The sequence below is a fragment of the Dipteris shenzhenensis genome, chromosome 3, assembly GCF_047967505.1.
Source record: "Dipteris shenzhenensis isolate YYH24624 ecotype China chromosome 3, Dip_SZ_1.0, whole genome shotgun sequence".
NCBI classification, from domain to species: Eukaryota; Viridiplantae; Streptophyta; class Polypodiopsida; order Gleicheniales; family Dipteridaceae; genus Dipteris; species Dipteris shenzhenensis.
This window is the reverse complement of record NC_141598.1, coordinates 6,598,259-6,618,044: the sequence shown is the minus strand read 5'-3', so window position 1 is coordinate 6,618,044 and position 19,786 is coordinate 6,598,259. Positions and strand designations below refer to the sequence as shown.

Below are 19,786 nucleotides of genomic sequence, written 5' to 3'. Positions count from 1 at the left end.
AGGCTGAAAGAGAATTCACAGCAGCTCAGTTGATTTTGGCCAGCTTGGTTTATGCTTGTAGAAGGTTTTGTTCCTATCTGTTGTCTCAAACTTTTGTGGTTCTCACTAATTCTTCTTTACTTCCTCATTTGTTGAATAGCAACCACCTCTCAAGAAGCATGATTAAGTGGGTTACTGAACTTCATGAGTTTTCATTTACTTTTCTTGTTGAAGACTCTACCAGGGCTATGCTGGCTGATTTGCTGACTTACAAAGAAAGTCCGATTTTGGTGAAGGAAGTTGAGGAGCATACTGCAAAGGAGGAAGAACAGCCATTAGATAATGCATATACCTTGTTTTTTTATGGGTCTTTTAAAAAGAGCTTGAATAAAGCCTTAGGAGGTGTTATTGTGCATGATCCAGATGGGAGGCAGATTCAAAAATTGGCTATTCAGCTTAAAGCATGCAGTAATAATGAAGCTGAATATGCAGCATTATATGAATCTTGAAGGTATGTATCAGTATGGGAATCAAGAGATTAATGATCAAGGGTGATGCCTTAATAGTTGTCAAGCAAATCTTGGGAGTCTGGAAGACAAAGCATTTGCATTTAAGGAGTTGGCTGAATGTCATTAGGAAGCAGTTGAGACAGCTTGAGGCCTGGAGCTTGCACCATGTAGAGAGGAGTCTAAACTTGGAGGCTCATAATGCTGCCCAAGAGTTGGCTGAGCCACATATACAAGCAGTGAGAGTACAGGAACCTCTTTATAGGGGTAGAGAATTCTTGGCTTTGGTGGAAAAGTTTTTGTTGTCTGGAAAAGTTTCTGAAGAAGTTCCCAAACAAAAGAGATATAGGTTCGTGAAGACAAGTCAGCCTTATTGTTTGATTGGTGATGTTTTATTCATGAAGGGAACTGATACTCAGAAGAGTACCTTGACATGAGGAGATCCAGCATATACTAGAAGCCAATCATGAAGGCATTTGTGGTGGTCATTTTGCATTTAAGATCATGTTAAGGAAGATTTTGACAGAAGGCTATGTTTGGCCTTCCTTACAGAGAGATATAAGACATTGGTGTATGTCTTGTTTTCAGTGTCAACAAATGGGAAAGAGGATCTTGCATCCAGAACTAAGAAATTTAATATTTTTGGTAAGTGGGGAATCGATGCTGTTGGTCCACTACCAATGACTGCCCACTACCAATGACTGCAAGAGGGAACTGTTACCTACTCACAGCTGTTGATTATTTGTCTCGATGGGCTGAAGCAAAAGCGGTACGAGCAGTAAATGCAAAATCAGTTTGCAAGTTTGTGTATGAGGATATCTGTTGTCATTATGGCATGCCCTTAGAATTGGTGTCTGACAGAGGACCTCGCTTTAGGAGTGAATTAATGGATTTGCTTTGTGATAAACTGTTGTAGTAGAGTGCTTAGTGTTGTTGTAGGCAAATTGTAATATGTGTATAAATTTGTCCCATTTGCCTGGCTGACCAGACACGTAAGCACGTAACATGTCACAGATAGTATTTTGTGTGACCTCGGTTTGGCCATCGGTTTGGCCATTAGACTCGGGATGAAAAGCAGTGGAAAAATCTAACTTCGTACCAAGATTGTCAAAGACTGCGCGATCCAGAAGTTACTACAAAATTTACTATCCCGGTCTGACACAATTACTTTTGGAAGGCCATGGTGTATAAAGATGTGCTTGATGAACAAATGAGCAGCCTGAACTGCGGTCAAGGTCTTCTTACAAGGAATAAAGTAAGCCTGCTTGCTAAATCTATCAATGATAGTCCAAATCATATCAAAACCTGAGCTAGTTGTAGGAAATCTAGTAATAAAGTCCATAGAAATCTGCTCCCATGGGCCATCAGGAATTGGTAAAGTCATAAGTAAACCTTGATATTTGCCCTTGTAGCTCTTGACTTTTTGACAAATAAGACATTGTGCAACAAAAGTTGCAACATCAACTTTAAGCTTAGGCCAGAAAAAATCTTGAATTACAGTCTAATACGTAGCAGCGACGCCTCTATGTCCCATGTAGGGTGGCTGATGTACCTCTTCTAGTACCAAGCGTCCAAATGGTGTAGTGACACACAAGCGCTTTTCGTAGAATAGATAGTCATTATGAATGGAATACGAGGCCATAGGGGTGCTATTAGCTTGCTTAATCTTATGCCAAATTTCTCAAAAGTCTCGATCATTAGGATAGTCCGCCTTCATAGGCTCAAAAGAGTCTCCCTCGATGATTGAGATATTATTTATGCTAGGTCGACGGCTCAGTGCATCGGCAACTACATTGTCTTTGCTTGGTTGATATTGGATCATCGGTTTAAAGCTGTTAATAAACCCATTTAATGTGCCGATTCGAGATCACCGGCTGAGTAAGGAGATGTCTAAGACTCTGGTGATCAGTCTTAATGAGTAACTCGGAACCCATAAGATAGTGTTTCCAGAGTTTAAGGGCATGCACCACAGCGCTAATTCTTTATCATACGTGGAATAGTTTAGCTCTGCTGGTTTTAATTTACGTGACTCGAATGCAATTGGATGGTTATCTTGCATGAGCGCAGCCCCAAAACCCTGTCCACTAGCATCAGTAACCATGACAAAGAAGGGTCTTGTAAAGTCCGGCATGGTCAAAACTAGTGTGTGCGCCATTGCACCCTTAAGTCGTTTTGAAAAGCTAAAGTGTGCTGCTAACCCCAAGAGAAAGCACGAGTCTTACGCAGTAGTTCGGTCAATGGATATGCCTTGTGTGCAAAATTTCTAACAAATCTGCAATAGAAACTACACAGAACTAGAAAAGATCGTAACTCATGGGGATATCTTTAGGCTGTGGCCAGTTTACTATCACTTCTACCTTCTTGGGATCTACTCGAATGCCTTCAGCTAAAACAATGTGTCCAAGAGATTCAATTTCACGCTGGAAAAAAGAACTTTTCTCTGGGTTGGCATACAGCTGGTTCTCACGTAAGAGAGAGAAAACAAGATTCAAGTGTTTCTCATGTTCCTCTCGACTCTTGCTATAAACCATGATATCATCAAAGAAAACTACCACAAAGTCTTGATAGGGTAGGAAGATACGATTCATCATCCGACTAAATGTGGCACGTGCATTGGTCAATCCAAAAGGCATAACAAGAAATTCATAGTGACGATCCATGCTCTAGATGGTGTGCTAAGCTACTGTCACTTGGAGCCAGATCACACTGCAATTCTGATTGGCCTCAATATCTTCTAGTCTGAAATTATCTGTTGTTTTTAGCCGTGTTCCTCTTTTGTTTTATCAACCTCACATCGGTGTTCTCCAACGTTCCATAGATGTTTCAGAAGTTTGACCTTCCATAGGTGTTCCATAACCGTTTTTGAAGGGAATGCTGTTCCAGCGTTCCACAGCTACGGAACAGGGTTCCCTGGCAACTATGTCTGGCATTTGCTTGTTTCATCTAATGCCCCTCCTTGTTCTACCAAAACAGGTTCAAACAATGTGTTTGATAATTTTGTTGTAAGGGTGCTAGACTTTGGTCTATCCAATGGCAAGCAAAGATTGTGGGACCATGCTTCAATCAATCTGATTGTGGGTCTCGTACTCATTCTTCAAGATGTTCCAAGCCCTAGATGCGTTCGACGTGTGTTGAATCAACATGAGCAAGACATTCATTCTTCTATATACGCATTCCCATGCCAAGAACATTACTGTACTCAATTCAAATCAATATGCATTATGCCTGAGTCTGAACGTGTTCGAGACTATTGGAGCCCGCTGTCTTTTGAAAACATCAGATTGAGATGATCTTGTCCATCGGACTGAGCTTTCTGCTCCACCCGCCCAGATATGGTATACAGATAACCACATTGTCATCTCATTGTCATCCTGAGAGTGATAGCAGGCCTCTCTCATATTATTTGGCTGTTTGGAGGCTAGATACACCATGCTTCAGCAAAAACACTCTCTTTGGAAGACATATGAAAGACATGTATGCTAGCATCCAAGTATTTGAGCCCCATGTTGTTGCCGATGTGAGACCTCCAGATCCATGGAATGCTGGAGTGTTCCAAAAACTTATCGAGCTGTTTGAGTCCAAGAGATGCTATGCAAAGAAGACTATTGAACCGGTCATGAAGCTACCTTGTGGGGTACATGGCAAAGCAATCAACGCTTCTGTCAAGAGGGCATGAGTTTGTACTTGTGTGGGACAGGACCCTGGAAAACTAAGGGGCAAGGGCACGGGGTGTGGATGTGCAGGTTTCCCCCCCCTAGGGAATTATGCCTTGGGGGTAAATGAGAGGTTTAGGCACAAGAGGGGTCAAAGAACCTTAGGAATTTAAGTTTGTCCTTGGATGGTCTTTAAAAAGTGCCCCACTAGAGGGGCTACTGGGGGCAAATGAAGGGGGGGTGCCACATGGCGTTTCCCCATGCCTTAGGTCAATTTAGCAAGGTAGCTTGTGGAAGCACCCAGGAGGAGAGAAGTCTCCACATAAGAAGTCGACGGGATCACAAACAATGGAGAGAACTTGGGTTGCTGGTACCGGTTCCAAACGGGTAAGGACTGTTACGCAAGGGTTGCACAGCTGTTGTTCCATACAATTGTACGGACGATTACCGCTGGCTCTTCACGTTCCATGCAAATGTGTGGACGATTACTCTATTGCTGTGTATACGAGACCAATATGGCTATGAATACAGAGTTAGGGGCTGTGTGTATGGAATACACAGAGGTAGCGAACAGCTGACGCAAGAAGACTGTACGCATGCTCATGTCTAAGATCAATGTATAGACAACTACGCTTGTGTACGGACAGCTGTGAATGGAGAGTTATGCCTGACTCCTAGCCGCTTTGTACAGGCTGTTTTTCGCTCCCTCGGGCTGGGTACAAGGGAAGGTGCGCCATAATTGAAGGGGCAGCTTGGATAGAAGACTCCCTCTTGATGTGCATAAGCTCATGTATGAGCTGAGTCTATTGCCTTGGATTTGGCTGGTCAAGATTGCAATCATCCATTGTCTTGAATGCATTAGTGACTCGGCGAAGTACTTGTGGCACAGAGGAGTTGTGTGATCCAGAGTGAATTGCTAGTAACAGTTCTGAGGTGTAAGCAAATGCTTGGGACAGAGGCCAATATGTGTCGTTGTCTTGGTGCAGGGGCACTCTAGCTCCCAATCTGCTAGTTTTACATTTGTTGAATTGTTGATGTAACAATGTTGGCTGGTTACTTGTTAGTTTTACTGCCCTTTAATTTATTGAAGGCTGGTTTCAGTTTCCCATGTAACGAAGAGTGCACAATAAGGCGCAATGGGGTGCACAGAACAAAAACCATGGGGACATCCACAACTTATGTGATTATGGAGCTTTGTAATGATGAGCGTACCAAGATGGACTGAATAGGTCGAACTGTTTTTTGACAGTTTTTCAATTTTGCAAAGCTTCTACAACATGGCGAATCTTCTTGGAGCATTTCTAGATGAGGCAGACCCGTGTTTTGCTGGTTTTAAGCTCTCCAAACAGCTGTGAATGAGTTTCAGTGCTGCTCTAGAGCTTTGCAAACCAGTTTCTCTTGCACGTGGTTTGAGGTTGTTTTTAATACTATTTTACTGTTCACCAGCGGTCAACTCATTGGGGGACTGTTCTCGAGATTTTGGAGTTGTCTGCTTGGTATTTTGAACCTGTTCAAGCAGTTTTGTGAAGGGACTGGTTCCTTTTGCACTGCCAAGCGCATGGACAGCCCATACAGTTTTGCAATTTGCTGTTTGGTGTAAAACAGAGGTAAATCTCAGTGATTTGATGCTTGACCAGTCAAGGTCTGACTGGCGGAAAGAGTTGTGCTTCCAGTTGACTGTTTATAGAGGCATTTTTCTGCCCATTTTTTAGGATTATTCCCGGTACATACATTTGTCAGTGGGTACATGACTTGTTGAGCCAAGCACTCGCTAGTTTGGGCAGACATTATGAGTGTGCAATACACATCCCAACAAGGGAGTTTTTTGGACTGTTTTGAGGTGCATCCTCATTGGCTTTGAAAGTGGGCATATTTAGTTGTGTGGGGTGACCACAGTACATGACCTTGACTGACTTTTTTGTCCCTTGTGCTCAAGATGGCACAAAATCTCAATTATGTTTTTGGTGTGCTTGACCTGGAGGACAATTTGGATGGCACCAACTATTCTCTCTAGAGTTTTATCGTCAGGAATCTTCTGGCTGCAAGGGACTCTCGGACTATGTCACAGGCAATGAAGTCTCTCCCAATGCTATCGTGCCAGGAACTCCACAGCAAGGCGGTTCGTGGCATAGGACATAGGCAACAAGCACAAGAACAACAAAACAGAGGTGAATCTCAGTGATTTGATGCTTGACCGGTCAATGTCTGACTGGGGGAACGAGTTATGCTTCCATTGGAGCAATTTTCAGTCATTGTTGAACTGTTTATAGAGGCATTTTGCTGCCCATTATTTAGGATTATGCCTGCTACATACATTTGTCACTGGGTAATATTAGAGCTGAATCTTCTTCTCACCAACAAAACAACAAAAGAACCCACCCAAAAAAGAGAGATTGTTTTTTCCATAGATCCATAAATGCCTTTAGCTTCGAACTATAACATGGAAGGTATTACCTACCAAGCCATCAGCACCCAAACCAGCCACCCTTACTAGTACCCAATCTAGCAAAGCATTAATGAGGATAGCGGCAACACTTATGCAAAACGGTGTGCGCCCATCACCCAGAGCATAGAAGACTTGTACAAGGAGGTCTCTTGTTAAATAAAAGGCTGACCCCACAACATCTGACACAGAGTCAAAATAGACACTAATCAGAGCAAGTCATGAGCTTAGATAAAACGACTGATAATGAATCCTATGATATTGAAAGAATAGATTGTGAAAGTCCTTACAATAAACCAGCAAAGAGGAGACACAAGCAGATGCAGCCGCATCAAAGGAAAAGCGCTGCAAAGTGATTTCCACTATTGGCCTTGACAAGGTTATCATAGTCGCACTCATTGGTAAAGATGCTGCCTGGTGCCAGTTCACATCATAATATGAAAGACATGAACAGTGACAAAAGCTGAGCCCAATACACTAAAGATCATGGGCTTTCTGCCCACCAACAGCATAGCTTACCAACACCAAAAGGAGCCCTTGACCAACTCGATCCTTCAATTCTGTCCATTTGGATGGCTTATGAGAGGTAAGAAGACATAGGAATCACTGAATTAATACAATATCAAGAAACAACTTGAAATTACATTCTGCAAAACAAAAATAGCACTTGCTCATTCTAATTGATGGAGGACACTTGTCCTTTTGCCCAGAATCCTTTAGTCCTTTAATTGACATGAAAGGGCAAACCTCGGCAAGACGAGCAAATAGAGGTAGCATGGGCAACAAAATTGAACTTGCAAGGACTCCTGAAGGTGCCATCACCAAAAGGTTTGCATCTGCAACAGACAGCACAGATTCAAACATCAAGTAACTGTCTATCTCAAATTCAGTAAACCTTTTACACATCATATGTGCAGGGACGCCAGTTTTTAATTTTTTGTATAAGCACAGAAACATCAAAATGGATCTGCCTGGTTTAACAAACGAGCACATCCTGAGAAAAAGCAGGCCAATAGTCATCACCAGGATTGACAAATTTGCAACAGCAGCATAGGCCCACTGTACAGATCTAATGAATTTTTCATGAGAACCCTGGAGGAAGAAAGGTTTCAGGGAAGGCTACACACTACTGCCCTTCAAACGACAATCATTGCACTGGAGGGCTGTCTATCATTCATCCCTGTCCCCAGGTTCTCTGAGCTATGGTACCTTATCAAGCTACTACTGGAAACGCACTTTGAAGCGCCTTATTTCGCTTAGATAAAAAATCCCAGGGCTCATTCCATGGCTTCTTTATAGAAAAGCCTGAAGGCCATACGATGGCTCCTTTATCACCTGGTGGTGGACCCTAGTGAATGCCACAGGGCTAATTCTGTGGCTTCTTTATAGAAAAGCCTGAGGGCTCATACAATGGCTCCTTCATCACCTGGTGGTGGACCCTAGTGCATGCCCATGCTGTTAAGGCAGCCAAGAAACAGATTCTCATTTAAAAACCCTCACCAATCATGCACAAGCCTCTCTTTACCCCAAAATAGAAGTCCCTAGAACTCCCAATGCTATGCTCTTGGCCTTGACTCTCTAGCAAGGGCATCCCTCCTTTGAGTAGTTGCTCTATTCTTACAAGTCTAGTTAGCTCGAAGCCTCAGTACATTACCAACAAAGTTTGATTCTTTAGATGTAGAAATCCTCATGATAGTTGTTTCAAGTCTAGATCCCAAAAATAAAGTTCAAAAAGTCTACGAGTGACAACGGAAGGTGCTACTTAAGCCTTAACTGGATGGGGCGGCGATAAGAAAGAGATATTCCGATAATATGGTGTAGTCTTATTCTTTATCAACAACACCCTCGGCAAGGCCAAGGCCCTCCTCCAACAGCCCCTCCAACTCCTTTGGGAGTGCCGGAAGGAACAACTGTGGCTTCGTCCGCAGCTCCTTCCCCTCCATTGGTTTCTCTCCCCTCTTATTTGGACTCCCATTCTTCCTCCGATTCCAATCCCCACTGGGGCAACTACAGAGGCTTTCTCTTTACCTCCTCTCTCCACCAGAAGGGAGCCTAGGCCCACTAGCCCCTCCAACTATTGGGAGTGTTGAAAGGGAGCCTAGGCCCACAATTGTGGCTTCTTCCACAGCTACTGCTCCTCTATTGGTTTCTCTGCCTTCTTATTCCAACTCCCATTGTTCCTCCGATTCTGATTCCAATCCCCCCTAGGGCACCTGTAGAGCCTCCCTCTTTACCTCCTTTATCCCAAATTCCACTTCAACCTCCACACCCCCCTTCTCCTTCTAGTCATATCAATCCACTTGTCTCTTCAAGCCTTCCAGTCCCTCCTACCACCCCGGTCATTTTCAATGGGGCCTCCTCATCCTCGACCTTGGAGGGCAGCAAGAAAGGGCTCCCCCACCCATAGCACCCTCTTGGTCGGCCTCCTCAGCTTTATTTGTCTCAAAGTCGGACAACCCTTGCACAAGGACTTTTGTAGGGTGGGGTTGTGGAACTACATGCATGTCCCCCTCGACTAATCCCACAATCTCGAGATTTCAGTCATCTCTGTCCACCCTCGGACCGGGGGGTGGTCTTGTCCTTGGGGCTTTGGACAGCAAAGACCACCTGGCTTGGGGCTTCCTCTTTGCAGATGCAGAAGACAAGTGATCCCCACAAATCTTCCACTGCATGTTCAGGGACAGATCTTGTTCTTTATGGGATGGTGGTTAGAAGCAGCAGTGGATCTATCACTATCCCATAACACACAAAAACAATTAGCAGTTCCAAGAGTGCGCGGGGGACAAACTACTTCTCCCAATGCTTCTCCTAACTATGGCAAAGCTGGCCTACAATACAATGGTAAATCCCCCAATTCCACCCAAACAGGGCATTTGTGCAGTATAAGACTCTGAAATCTTTAGTAAACATCCAAGGATATAGGGATATAAATGCAGAAAAACACACACATTTTCTTTTGGATGAAAACATGCACACGCGCACACTTTTTTTTTGTGAATTCTATTTGTCATTATATTTTTTATTTTTATTTTTTTTCAAAAGAAAGAACCTTCAATTAATGCTTGAAAAACTTCATACAAAACAGCAGCCCTGAAGGTGCTGAGTATGGAAAAAACCGGGAAAAGGCTGAAAGAAAAACTGACCTGTTCCAGAGAAACCCAACTCACTAGCTAGGGGATCTCTGGTACTGGGGCTAACAGCCAAGTGGGGGGACTATACAACCAGCAAATCCCTCGCGGAGTGAAAATGTAAAAAACTCATGCATGCCAAGCCTTGCATAAACGAGCACGCCTTGCGACAACCGCCCTAGAGCCTGGGGTCCCACGCTCCCAGGTGGAGCGGAGGGTGTAGATGATATCCTGCCAGATGGCGACCAGGGTAGCCGAGGGTGGAACCGGATGCTTACCCATCACCAGACTACAACGAGCAACCCAAATGTTCCACGCAGTGATACTGGCTACTACTACCTCCCATACGCTATTCTACGGAGGAGGAGGAGGAACCAGGCTATCAGGAGGGACCGCCTCATGGAGCTCAATCCTCTGAATGCTCTGACCCTGTATCCGGTAAGCTGGGGAGATCTCATCAATCTGGAACGCATGTCCTCCCTCAGTCAACATCCCCCATCCCCCAAGTATAGTCCCTCTAAAGACTCTGCATACGGGTCATGATCCTGAGGGCTCCCATCCAAATCCTCGTTGCGCTACCGCAGCTCCAGAGGCAGTGCGGGATCGTCTCCAGAAAACCAGCAGAGCAACAATGACACTGCCCCTCCACCCTCATTTGCTCCAACCACGGGCCGATGGGCAAGCCTCCGTGGGCGGCCAGCCAGAAGAAGTAGGATATCTTCCTCGGCCGCAAATTGGACCATAACTGCGTCCAAAACTTGTAACGGACGTCTCAGGGCACTCTCTGGGCCACCCAATGCCTCTCCCTTGAAGCGGTCACATCGAAGAGTCCATTTGAAGCCTCCTGCCAATCCATGTGGTGTAGGAAAAGAAGGGAACCTCATCCACCTACTCAGCAAGGCCGCCCCTTGAGGACCAGAACCACTCTCTCGGATCCCACTGGACCTCCCTCAAGGGCCTATCCTCCCAAAGCCAAAGGCACCATTTGGGGACATCCTGCTCTGAGATACTGAGAGGGTCAATGTGCAACTCCTTCCCCAAACGTCCCACCACTCTGATCATCTGCCAGTGAATCCCATCAAGACTCCCATCCATCTCTGGGTCTCTCTCAGTGAGCGCTTGGAGTAGGCCTCTAGGTCGACCCTACACGGCAAAAAACCCGCCTCGCTGCATCATCATCCTCAAGGGGACATCAATCCGAGAAAACCGGTCCACCCATCTGCTGTCCATCCACACGCTAAGTCCCTCCCACCTTAACTCAGGGATGGCTAGGTCAATCTCTCTCATCAACTGCCCTGCCCCTCGCAGATGCGCTACGGCGCTAAGTCTCACCTCTGCCTCCATAGGTAATCTACTCCATCTGCCAAAGGACCCGGCCAGTCCACTATCCCACTGTGCCCAACCAGTGTGAGTCCGCTGCCCGAGCATACGCCCCTGTTACCTTACCACACGACGACCACCTGTCGATAGGCGTTGACCACATGACGACATTTGTTGACCACATGTTGACCATGTGTCAACACAAGTCAACCACGCGATCACACGGGTTTATCCAGGAGTACTATTCGAGGCAACCATGTATCGACACATGTCAACCACAGGTCAACCAGGAGTATCATGTCCAAAGTGATCTCATCAAGAGCTGCGCACATGGAGAGTGAGCTTAGCACATGGTGCAGTCAGGAGTATTTACATTTACACAGTGGTTCAGTGATACAGTGGTGCAGTGGTGCGGTGATCCAGCTCACCTGCACATGGAGAATTTACACCATCCTAACTAGAAGAGGCTGGCGAGTCAGGGAGTCAAGAAGTCGTCGTAGCCATCAAGAGAGCCAACGGCGCAACGGCTATCCTCAACAGCTAAGGAGATAAGAGGATGACCAATGGGAAGAAAGGGGGGGATTCTCAGCGAAGAAGGGACCCTCCAAGGCGGGGGATGAGGATGAAGGTGAAGGTGGAGAAGGGGAGGGGACATTGGGTATTGAGCATTAAGCATTTTGATTGGAGTGGGAAAAAGAGAAGAGTGTGAGGAGAGATAGAGGCTGGAGCTACGAGCTCGCCAAGGAGAGAGTGTGGAGAGACTTGTGTGTACCCTCTGTCTACTATGGGGATAGACTGTGTATTCTTGTGACTTGTGGCTTGTGACCTGGAGACACTGATCCAGTGATATGTACTTTGGCCATCTTGGTTACTTTCTCATTCTTCTTGTCTCTTTCCGATATGGGGATTGTTTACTAGTGTATGACGAGATTTTCTTATCTGCTTATGTTGTGGAGTTCTCAAGTGATTGTCCTTCATCATAGTGCACTCGTACGTCGTTGTTCACTGTAGTATAGCATACGCACACCACTGCACAGTGCACTCTGCGCGATCCATTGCATTAGAGCATTGCAACACTCATGCTTCTCATGCCAACGGCCTTTGGCTTCCGGTAACACCTCCAGAAGGATAGGAACCCCTCCCCTCAAACAGCCCCTCCTGATCCTAGATCTCAAGGCGCCAAACAAGGGACTGACGCTCGAACTCCTCTCTGCATCTGGATTGAGCATGAATGAGGCCCCCTGCTAATCTCTACCAGACCCTATGGAGGCTCCTCATGAAGGGGGAACCCTTCCCCGTGACGGGGGCCTCTGAGAAGATCCATTTGTGTGAAAGCTACCACTACACCCCAGTGCGTGGGGTGTTCCTGAGAAGCCCTCGCTGTAAGAGGAGCTTCCAAGGCTCTGCACTTGGGGTGAGGCTGCGAACAACCAACTTGCCCAAGAGGGCTCTGCTCTGCATCTCCGGATCAATGATACCTAAGCCTCCCAGTGCCTACGGCATGATCACCATTTGCCAAGCGACCCGAGCTCTAGTATTCCTCGTGCCGTCCACAAGAAGTTCCGAACCAACTGTCGGAGTTTCCCAATGCACCCTTTGTGAAAACACCAGCGAGAGGCGATATACCAGGCCGTGACAAGAACGACCTGGTTTGCCATAAAGGCACGACCTTCTAGGGAAAGTTTAGCCGAGCTCCAGTAGAGAAGCTTGCGCCGGACACTCTCAAGATCCGAGGCGATCTGCTGCTCTCCTGTAATGTCAATACCGACCTAGCATCCGAGGTATCTCGCTGTCTAGCCCCGCGGTATCCATCTGATGCCTCGCCCATGTGTCCTCCGACAAGCATCTGGCTAGAGCTCCCCGCATAAAGCAAAGAAACTCCTCTAACCTATCTGTCTAAGAAAGCTAATCTTCGCATAGTACCCTCCAGGAAGGACCACTCCACCCTATCGTAGGCCTTCTCGAAATCCAAGAGGAGGACGGCTAACGGCTGTGACTCCTCCCTAGACCAATCCACTGCCTCGTAGAACGTGAAAATGTTGTCCAAGATGATGCGCTCCTGGACGAACCCGGTCTGTGTGTCGTGAATGATCGGTAAGATGAGGCTGTAACTGCAAACTGAAGACCTTGGCCAGGATCTTGTGTGCGGTATCAAGCAAAGTGATCAGTCTCCACTGCCGGATATCTGACCTATCTCCCCCTTTCGGGATCAAACAAATCCACCCCCAGCTTAGGGATTTGTCATTCTATTACAAAAGAACAGCCCCAAAGAAAGAAATAACCAGCTACAAACATCAGAACATGTCATTATATAACAAGGCAGGATAATCTAGATCCCGCGCATGTCAACAATCATATAATGATTGTCGTAGAGATGCTCGGAAGAACTGATATTCAGCCAGAAGAGGGATCACCAAAGACCCAATAATTGCGATCCTTGCAAAGGGTCCAAAGTGCCCAATAACCAACCCAACCAAAAGCAGATCATAGCACTGCCTCACAGGATGAGAGCCAAACAGCCAAAAATTATTGTCAAAGGAAGCATTGGGGAAACGAGCCTGGAGTCGTTGCTGTATAAGAAGTAAGAAATCATGAGACTCTTGGCAATGCCAAAAGAGATGAGGCATAGACTCTCGGATAGACAGACATCGTCGACAAGTGGCAAGAGTAATATGACGACGAGCTAAAACTTGTCCAAAGGGAAGAACCCCCAAGCATAACCCGCCATAAGAAGAATTTTTGCCGAAGAGAAAGTTCGGAAGCCCAATGTGCTTGCAATCACAAGACTCTCAAGACACAAAGAGTCACCTACGGCAGTGTCCCTGCCATTCCATTTAAGATGGGAGAGCATGTGCTTCCAATCAGCTATCAACCGAGAAACAAAAGCGCATCCCTCTATTCTGCCTTCAATGTGACCTACAAAAAAGTCCCATTGAATGGGCTGCCAATGACCAAAATCTGGAGAAGACAAGTGCATCATCAAATCCTAAAACCTGCATGGTTTGTGAGATAAAATCCCATTGTATTGCCTCAAAGGCTTTAGCAATATCCACCTACAACAGGAGAGCATTTTGCTTAGTGTATTTTGCATATTCTATCGCGCCACATAGGCATTGGCAATATTGTTAGTAATATGTCTGCGGGAAATAAAACCATACCGAGTAGGATGCAACCCATCATGTAAAAAGCCTCTGATCAAAGCCACTACCATCTTAGCAACCAGCTTCTAGATGACAGGCATAAGTGTAATGGGCCTTCAATCTGTAAAGAACTCACATAAAAGCTTTTTGGGGAATAATTTCACCAAGCCTTTTTTCCAACTTATTGGCATCTGTTGAGTGTCCCACGCATAATCAACCATATATAAAAATGCAGGTGAAACGACATCCCACTACTGTAGATAAAATTCCATCATGAGGCCACCCCATCCTAGATTTTTCAATTTCCCACATACTCGAATGGCGTCTTTTGAGTCTCTCATGAAGGGTAGGTAATTCAAGCTGCATAGCATGTTGTAGAGATAGGATTGGACTAACATATTGGAGGAGGAAGCAAGGGCTTAGTCTCTTTCCAAAGGTCAAGAAGACCAAAGTTCAAACTGAGAGAGTAATTGTGTCCATTGCATTCTCTCTTAAGCAAGCATATGTGCATGACCCAATGTGTTGTCTCCTGGTTGTGGTGCATTATCAAAATCCCACGAAGAAAGGAATTTCCCCTCCAAGGATAATTCAGCATATCCCCCCAGATCAAAGCTCTGTGATGAGAGGATTGTGGAGCATAGACAGGCAAATTCAAAAATGTGTCCTTGCACTAGGCATTGCACAATTATCCAACAACCAATCCGGTCATTAAAAGCCATGACTAGCAGAAGATCATGTTTCACCGGAAGACCTACTCCAGAGGAGTTTTCACCTGCAAAGAAAATGTCATATCCCGAAAAATGCCCCGTCTAGCCTGCATAACCATCCTGGTTATACTCTTGCAAAGCCACTATAGGCTGCATTCTGTTGACATATGCCCATATAATCTTCCATTTGCGCAAAACACACACTCCTTGTACATTATATGTCAAACACTGAATTTTTGGCAGCATATTTACATATTTACAACAAACCAAAGCACCCAAAAAAGCGATCAGGACTGCATGTCCACCTCAGGATCCAAAGCATGATCCTAAGTGCTAGGCAATAAAAGGGCCACTTCATCTTCCGAAAAAAGAGTATGGCTTGAGTCACAACAGCCCAAGTAATACCCAAACCTGAGTATTCATTGTTCAGCAGGAGTGTGCCCATTGGAGGAAGCACCCATCTAGGGGGCATGTGAGAATTACCATTGGAGGCAAGAGTAACCTTAGCCTTGCCTTTATCCTAGACAACTTGAGCATGCTCATTAGATTTATTTTTAATCCTAGAAGACCCAAGAGCATCCTTGCTCCTGTACAGAGGCAGGCATGGCTTCAAGGGGCATCTTATGCAACACCAAGGGACATTGTGAAGCTTGTGACCTAATTTCCTGCATTCAAACAAGTGCCTGCAAAAAGTTCCCATTTAAGCTTGTAGAATGCACTACCCATTGCCACATTATTCACAGTAACAGAGTACAATTCCAGCCTTGGGGACATCCGTGTCCCACAAGATGCAAAATCTATTTGAGTTCTCATTTTGCCTGGGTGGACATACCACCTTTCCCGATGATGCTGCAATTTTTGGCAATAGTTTTGCCAGGCACTAAGGGAAATCTACAACCTCAACCCATAAGGGGCAGTGATGGCGAATCAAAGATGGATAGTCTCTGGTGGGAGACCAAGGCAGTACATGCACCATTTGCTGCCCATAGAAGAGGGGATAGTGCTCCAGCAGCATTTTCTTATGAAGTTCATCTGTCATGATCACTTCCAAAAATCCCCAAGCTGCATAGTGCACTTTTTGAACAAAACAACCACCCAAAGTGCGTGTGAGCCAGTTTCCCACATCTATATCAACAAGCATACGACCTGGAAAAAATAATCACCACATTCAATGCATATTCCCTGACAGGATCAACTATATCAGTCCTCGTCAGTGAGGCCAACCGTTGGAGTAGGCTCCTTCAAACCCTTCATGCATCCATTCATAAACTAGCTCGGCTTCATCCGGCCTGCATACACATGATGCTTATGCTCTCGCAGAGCCATTATATCAGGCTGCTATTTATTAACATAGGCCCACACAAGTTTCCATTTTCCTATGTCACATAACCCTTGCACATTCTACGTCAAGCATTTTATTTGTTCCAGCATGTTTACAGGTATGTACAGAGTCTATCTCACAAAAAAAGCAATCAAGTCTGCATGTTCACCTCAGGATCCATGAGATGATCCTGATTGACACCGCATCATCTTAACTGGGCAGTAAAAAAGCGACATCCTCTTCAAGAGATAGAATATGACTCTCAATCACCGCAGCCCAAGTAATGCCCATACCAGAATTCTCTGCAAGAGTACACCAATTTGAGGAAGCGCCAGTCCAAGTACAAGATGGAAGGGTCACACACACACACCCTCTTTTTTTTTTTGAAAGCCATTTGTATTATATGAAAATAAACTGTGAAACTCTCCCTGAAAAAGAGGGGAGAAGTAGTTACAACATCAATTATAGGACAAAAAAGCAGGAAAAATGCATCTATGCAATCAAAGAATGATTTGCCGTAGAAGCACAGAAGAAATGATACTTAGACAAGGCAAGATCAGTAAAGACTCTATGATTAATGTCCTTCCATAGAGTCCATGGTGCCCAAAAACTAAACTAAACATGTACCTAAGAGTAGACTCCAAAAATAGAACAAACCTAAGAACTACAGAGAATCTGTCTGATGCATGAGCTTTGCTTGGATTGTGAGTTTGCAACGAATTATGATGTATTTCCTAAGAAAATATCCTCCTCCTATATTGTCTATTTTAAAAGAAATGCATATATATAAAGACCCATGCATGTACCTACACAAGTCATCTTGGAGTTCACACAGAGCATTCTATAATGCTTTTGCTTTGAGCATGCTTGAGAATCCTCTAACCAGATTCACAAGACTCCTCTTTGAATGCCCATTTGCTCAAGATATTGACACGTCACATGTTCTCTACCTCATCTAGATGCTTGATTTAAAATAGTCCACCATCTACAACAGCAAGACATGGTTCACAATAATTTCTTCAATGACTCAAAACTGCAATATCTTGAAGGAGAGACGACTAGTCTCTGATGTTTCAACTATAAGGTTATAGTTAAAAGTTCACCATCTAGAATTTCTTAAGCATGCTAGTCACTGCAGGTTTCTTCTTTTTAAACATCCTCACCAAGACTCGAGAACAAGCTCCCTTAAAGCTCACACAATTTAGCTTGTCAAATCTTCTCAAAATTGTGTCTCCAACTAGTATAGATTGCACTTACAATGCATTTATAATCCTTCTCATAAAAACTGTAGAGATGTTTTTCCATGTATTATTCCATCGCCACCAATTTAAAGTATAATTGCACTCACAATCGATTTAGTGCAATCAAAGAATATCAATCTCAAAGAAAGAAGAGATACTATCATCAAGATAAGCAACCGAGTAGATAGGCTATTTAGTGAATTCCTTAAAAAACTATCTTCTTTGCTATCATATTTCACAACCATTTAGGGTTACTAGGGAAAAGAAGAAGGATGAAGGATGTTCAAATCTAACATCATAGGAGCTTACAGCCAAGTCCTGCAGCTGCTCCTGGAATAAATGATGCGAAATATAGATCGGTGAAGGTGGCAAACTGTAGCATGCCAGATCCCACAATCGCAGGAAGCAAAACTACCAACACCTACAAAAGTATGTGATTCAACTTTTAGAAAGACCTTCATGCACATTTCACAATCACAAGTACATTCTCATTAGGAAAAAAATGCATTCTAGAAACAACTTCATGCACATTTCACAATCTTCATAACATAGTAAATTTATTCCATGATATAAAGGATTTTCTTTTGTGTTATATCATATCTAAGGGTCTCTTCAACTAGGGTTCCCCCATTAATTTGTATTGAACCCCTGCTTTGCACGGGATAAGATGCATGACCATCCTGAACCACTCCCCATCTTAAGATGGATCTTTGATTCTTAAATTTTGGCTAAGTCTTAATCCATGGCTCTAAGACCTTCCATCTCCTCCTTTCATTCCATTAATAACCTTCCATCTCCTCCTTTCATTCCATTAACCTTCCATCTCCTCCATTCCATTGACCTTCTATCTCTTCTTTCCACCTCCTCCCCAAAGCCTTCCACTTGTCTTTCCACCTCCTCCCCCCTCCAAGCCTGCATCCAAGAGCTCCTTCATAGTGACACATGGGAGACTCTTCTCCTCCAAGCTGCCACTGTATCCTCTCCTCTTCTTTTTTGTCCATGTGGTTAATAGGTTAAAGATTGTCTGCTTTATAATATGCATCATCTTATATAGAGGTCTATTGTTCCTCTCATCTTTTTATATACAGTATAAAAGTAATGTAAAGTGAAGATTATCTATCCATAATCTATAGATTTAGCATGCATCATTCATATGGCAGGGCATTGATACATCTATCGTAATGAATGCGCAAACCACGAGGGGAAAAGGGAGCACTAGAACGTCAAGACAACATGCCTACGACAGGCCAAGAACTGTTACATCCTGCATTTGACAAAGATGGAGTGCCATAAATAGGCACTATTTACAACGGCTCTTAGGAGCGATCAAGAAGAAGAACTAATTAAAACTAGCCACAAGAATTTGGTCTTCAAATTGTAGGTGCTTTGACTGCTCCCTAATGCTATGCTCAGTAAGAATGCCTATTTGAAGATGTGAATGTCATTATAATCAAAGGTTTGGATACGTTTTTTGTGGGCTTGTATGTTTTATTGTCTTGACACCGTTGTTAATCAGGGTAAAATCTTTTGCAAAGACTTGGCTTAACGTGTCTAATTTCTTTCTTTTGCAAGTTTTTTTTTGTAGTTGCCTCCCTGCCAAAGATGGGGCCTATGCAGGGGCTCTTTTATGGCAGGATTTGCAGAGGTAGCCAGAGTATAATTTCCAAGGGCCAGCAACTGCTGCAGTCTAACAGCCTGGCAAAGCACCTGATTTTGAGATTGCAGATGCCTAATCATTGATTTATAACTTTCAAAGTTCAAACATGACAACACTAGAAACTACAAAGATCTTTGTAGAAAACATCATGTTACATGAAAATACGCTCAACACATACCACAACCAACATCTATCCAGAGATCACCAGCATCCTAAAGCAGCCAAAAGAATATAATTCTGATACTCTTCTCTCCTTCCCTCCAATATGTTGGAAATGGTGGAGTAGAATAGATGGATGATGACTCAATGCAAGAGAACACAAGATGAAGCCAAATAGTGTTCCATTCATTAATTTCATTGTGAGAGAGGTAACTCTCTTTTATAGAGTGTGTGGGAGGTTGGCCTAAATCAAAGGCACCTCTCCTACATCAAAGGAGATCACTCCTATATCATAGGAACTCCTATACCATAGGCACCTCCTTAAGAGGCTTGCATTACATCATCACCTGTGTCATGGTCCATAGCACTAAGTGTGCTTCACTACACACACACACATGTGACTGCTACTAGATGCGCACATGGATGCTACCACAAAATTTGTTACTTCATTAGCTGAACCATATTTGCCTTGACTTTCTTCTTCTCAATGCAAAACTTCTCAGAGTGATTGTTTTTGCCACAATAAGTGCAA

At 44.3% G+C, this 19,786-nt stretch overlaps 1 protein-coding gene across 6 annotated transcripts in view; it reads right to left on the bottom strand.

The window, feature by feature from the left end:
- The window catches only part of LOC147903288 (uncharacterized), a 132,233-nt gene that overhangs the window by 30,672 nt on the left and 81,775 nt on the right, over positions 1–19,786 (bottom strand). For 5 of the 6 annotated variants that reach the window (XR_015540764.1, XM_087372515.1, XM_087372516.1 and 2 more), the window contains 5 exons: positions 17,748–17,859; positions 7,329–7,417; positions 7,101–7,157; positions 6,872–6,995; positions 6,597–6,763 (listed from right to left, as the gene is read on the bottom strand). Coding sequence is in view for 5 of the 6 variants with exons in the window: in XM_087372515.1 (XP_087228641.1) it covers positions 6,597–6,763; positions 6,872–6,995; positions 7,101–7,157; positions 7,329–7,417; positions 17,748–17,859 (549 nt within the window). In the remaining variant the exon portion in view is untranslated. The remainder of the gene's footprint in view (positions 1–6,596; positions 6,764–6,871; positions 6,996–7,100; positions 7,158–7,328; positions 7,418–17,747; positions 17,860–19,786) is intronic. The other variant, XM_087372518.1, reaches the window with a different exon arrangement.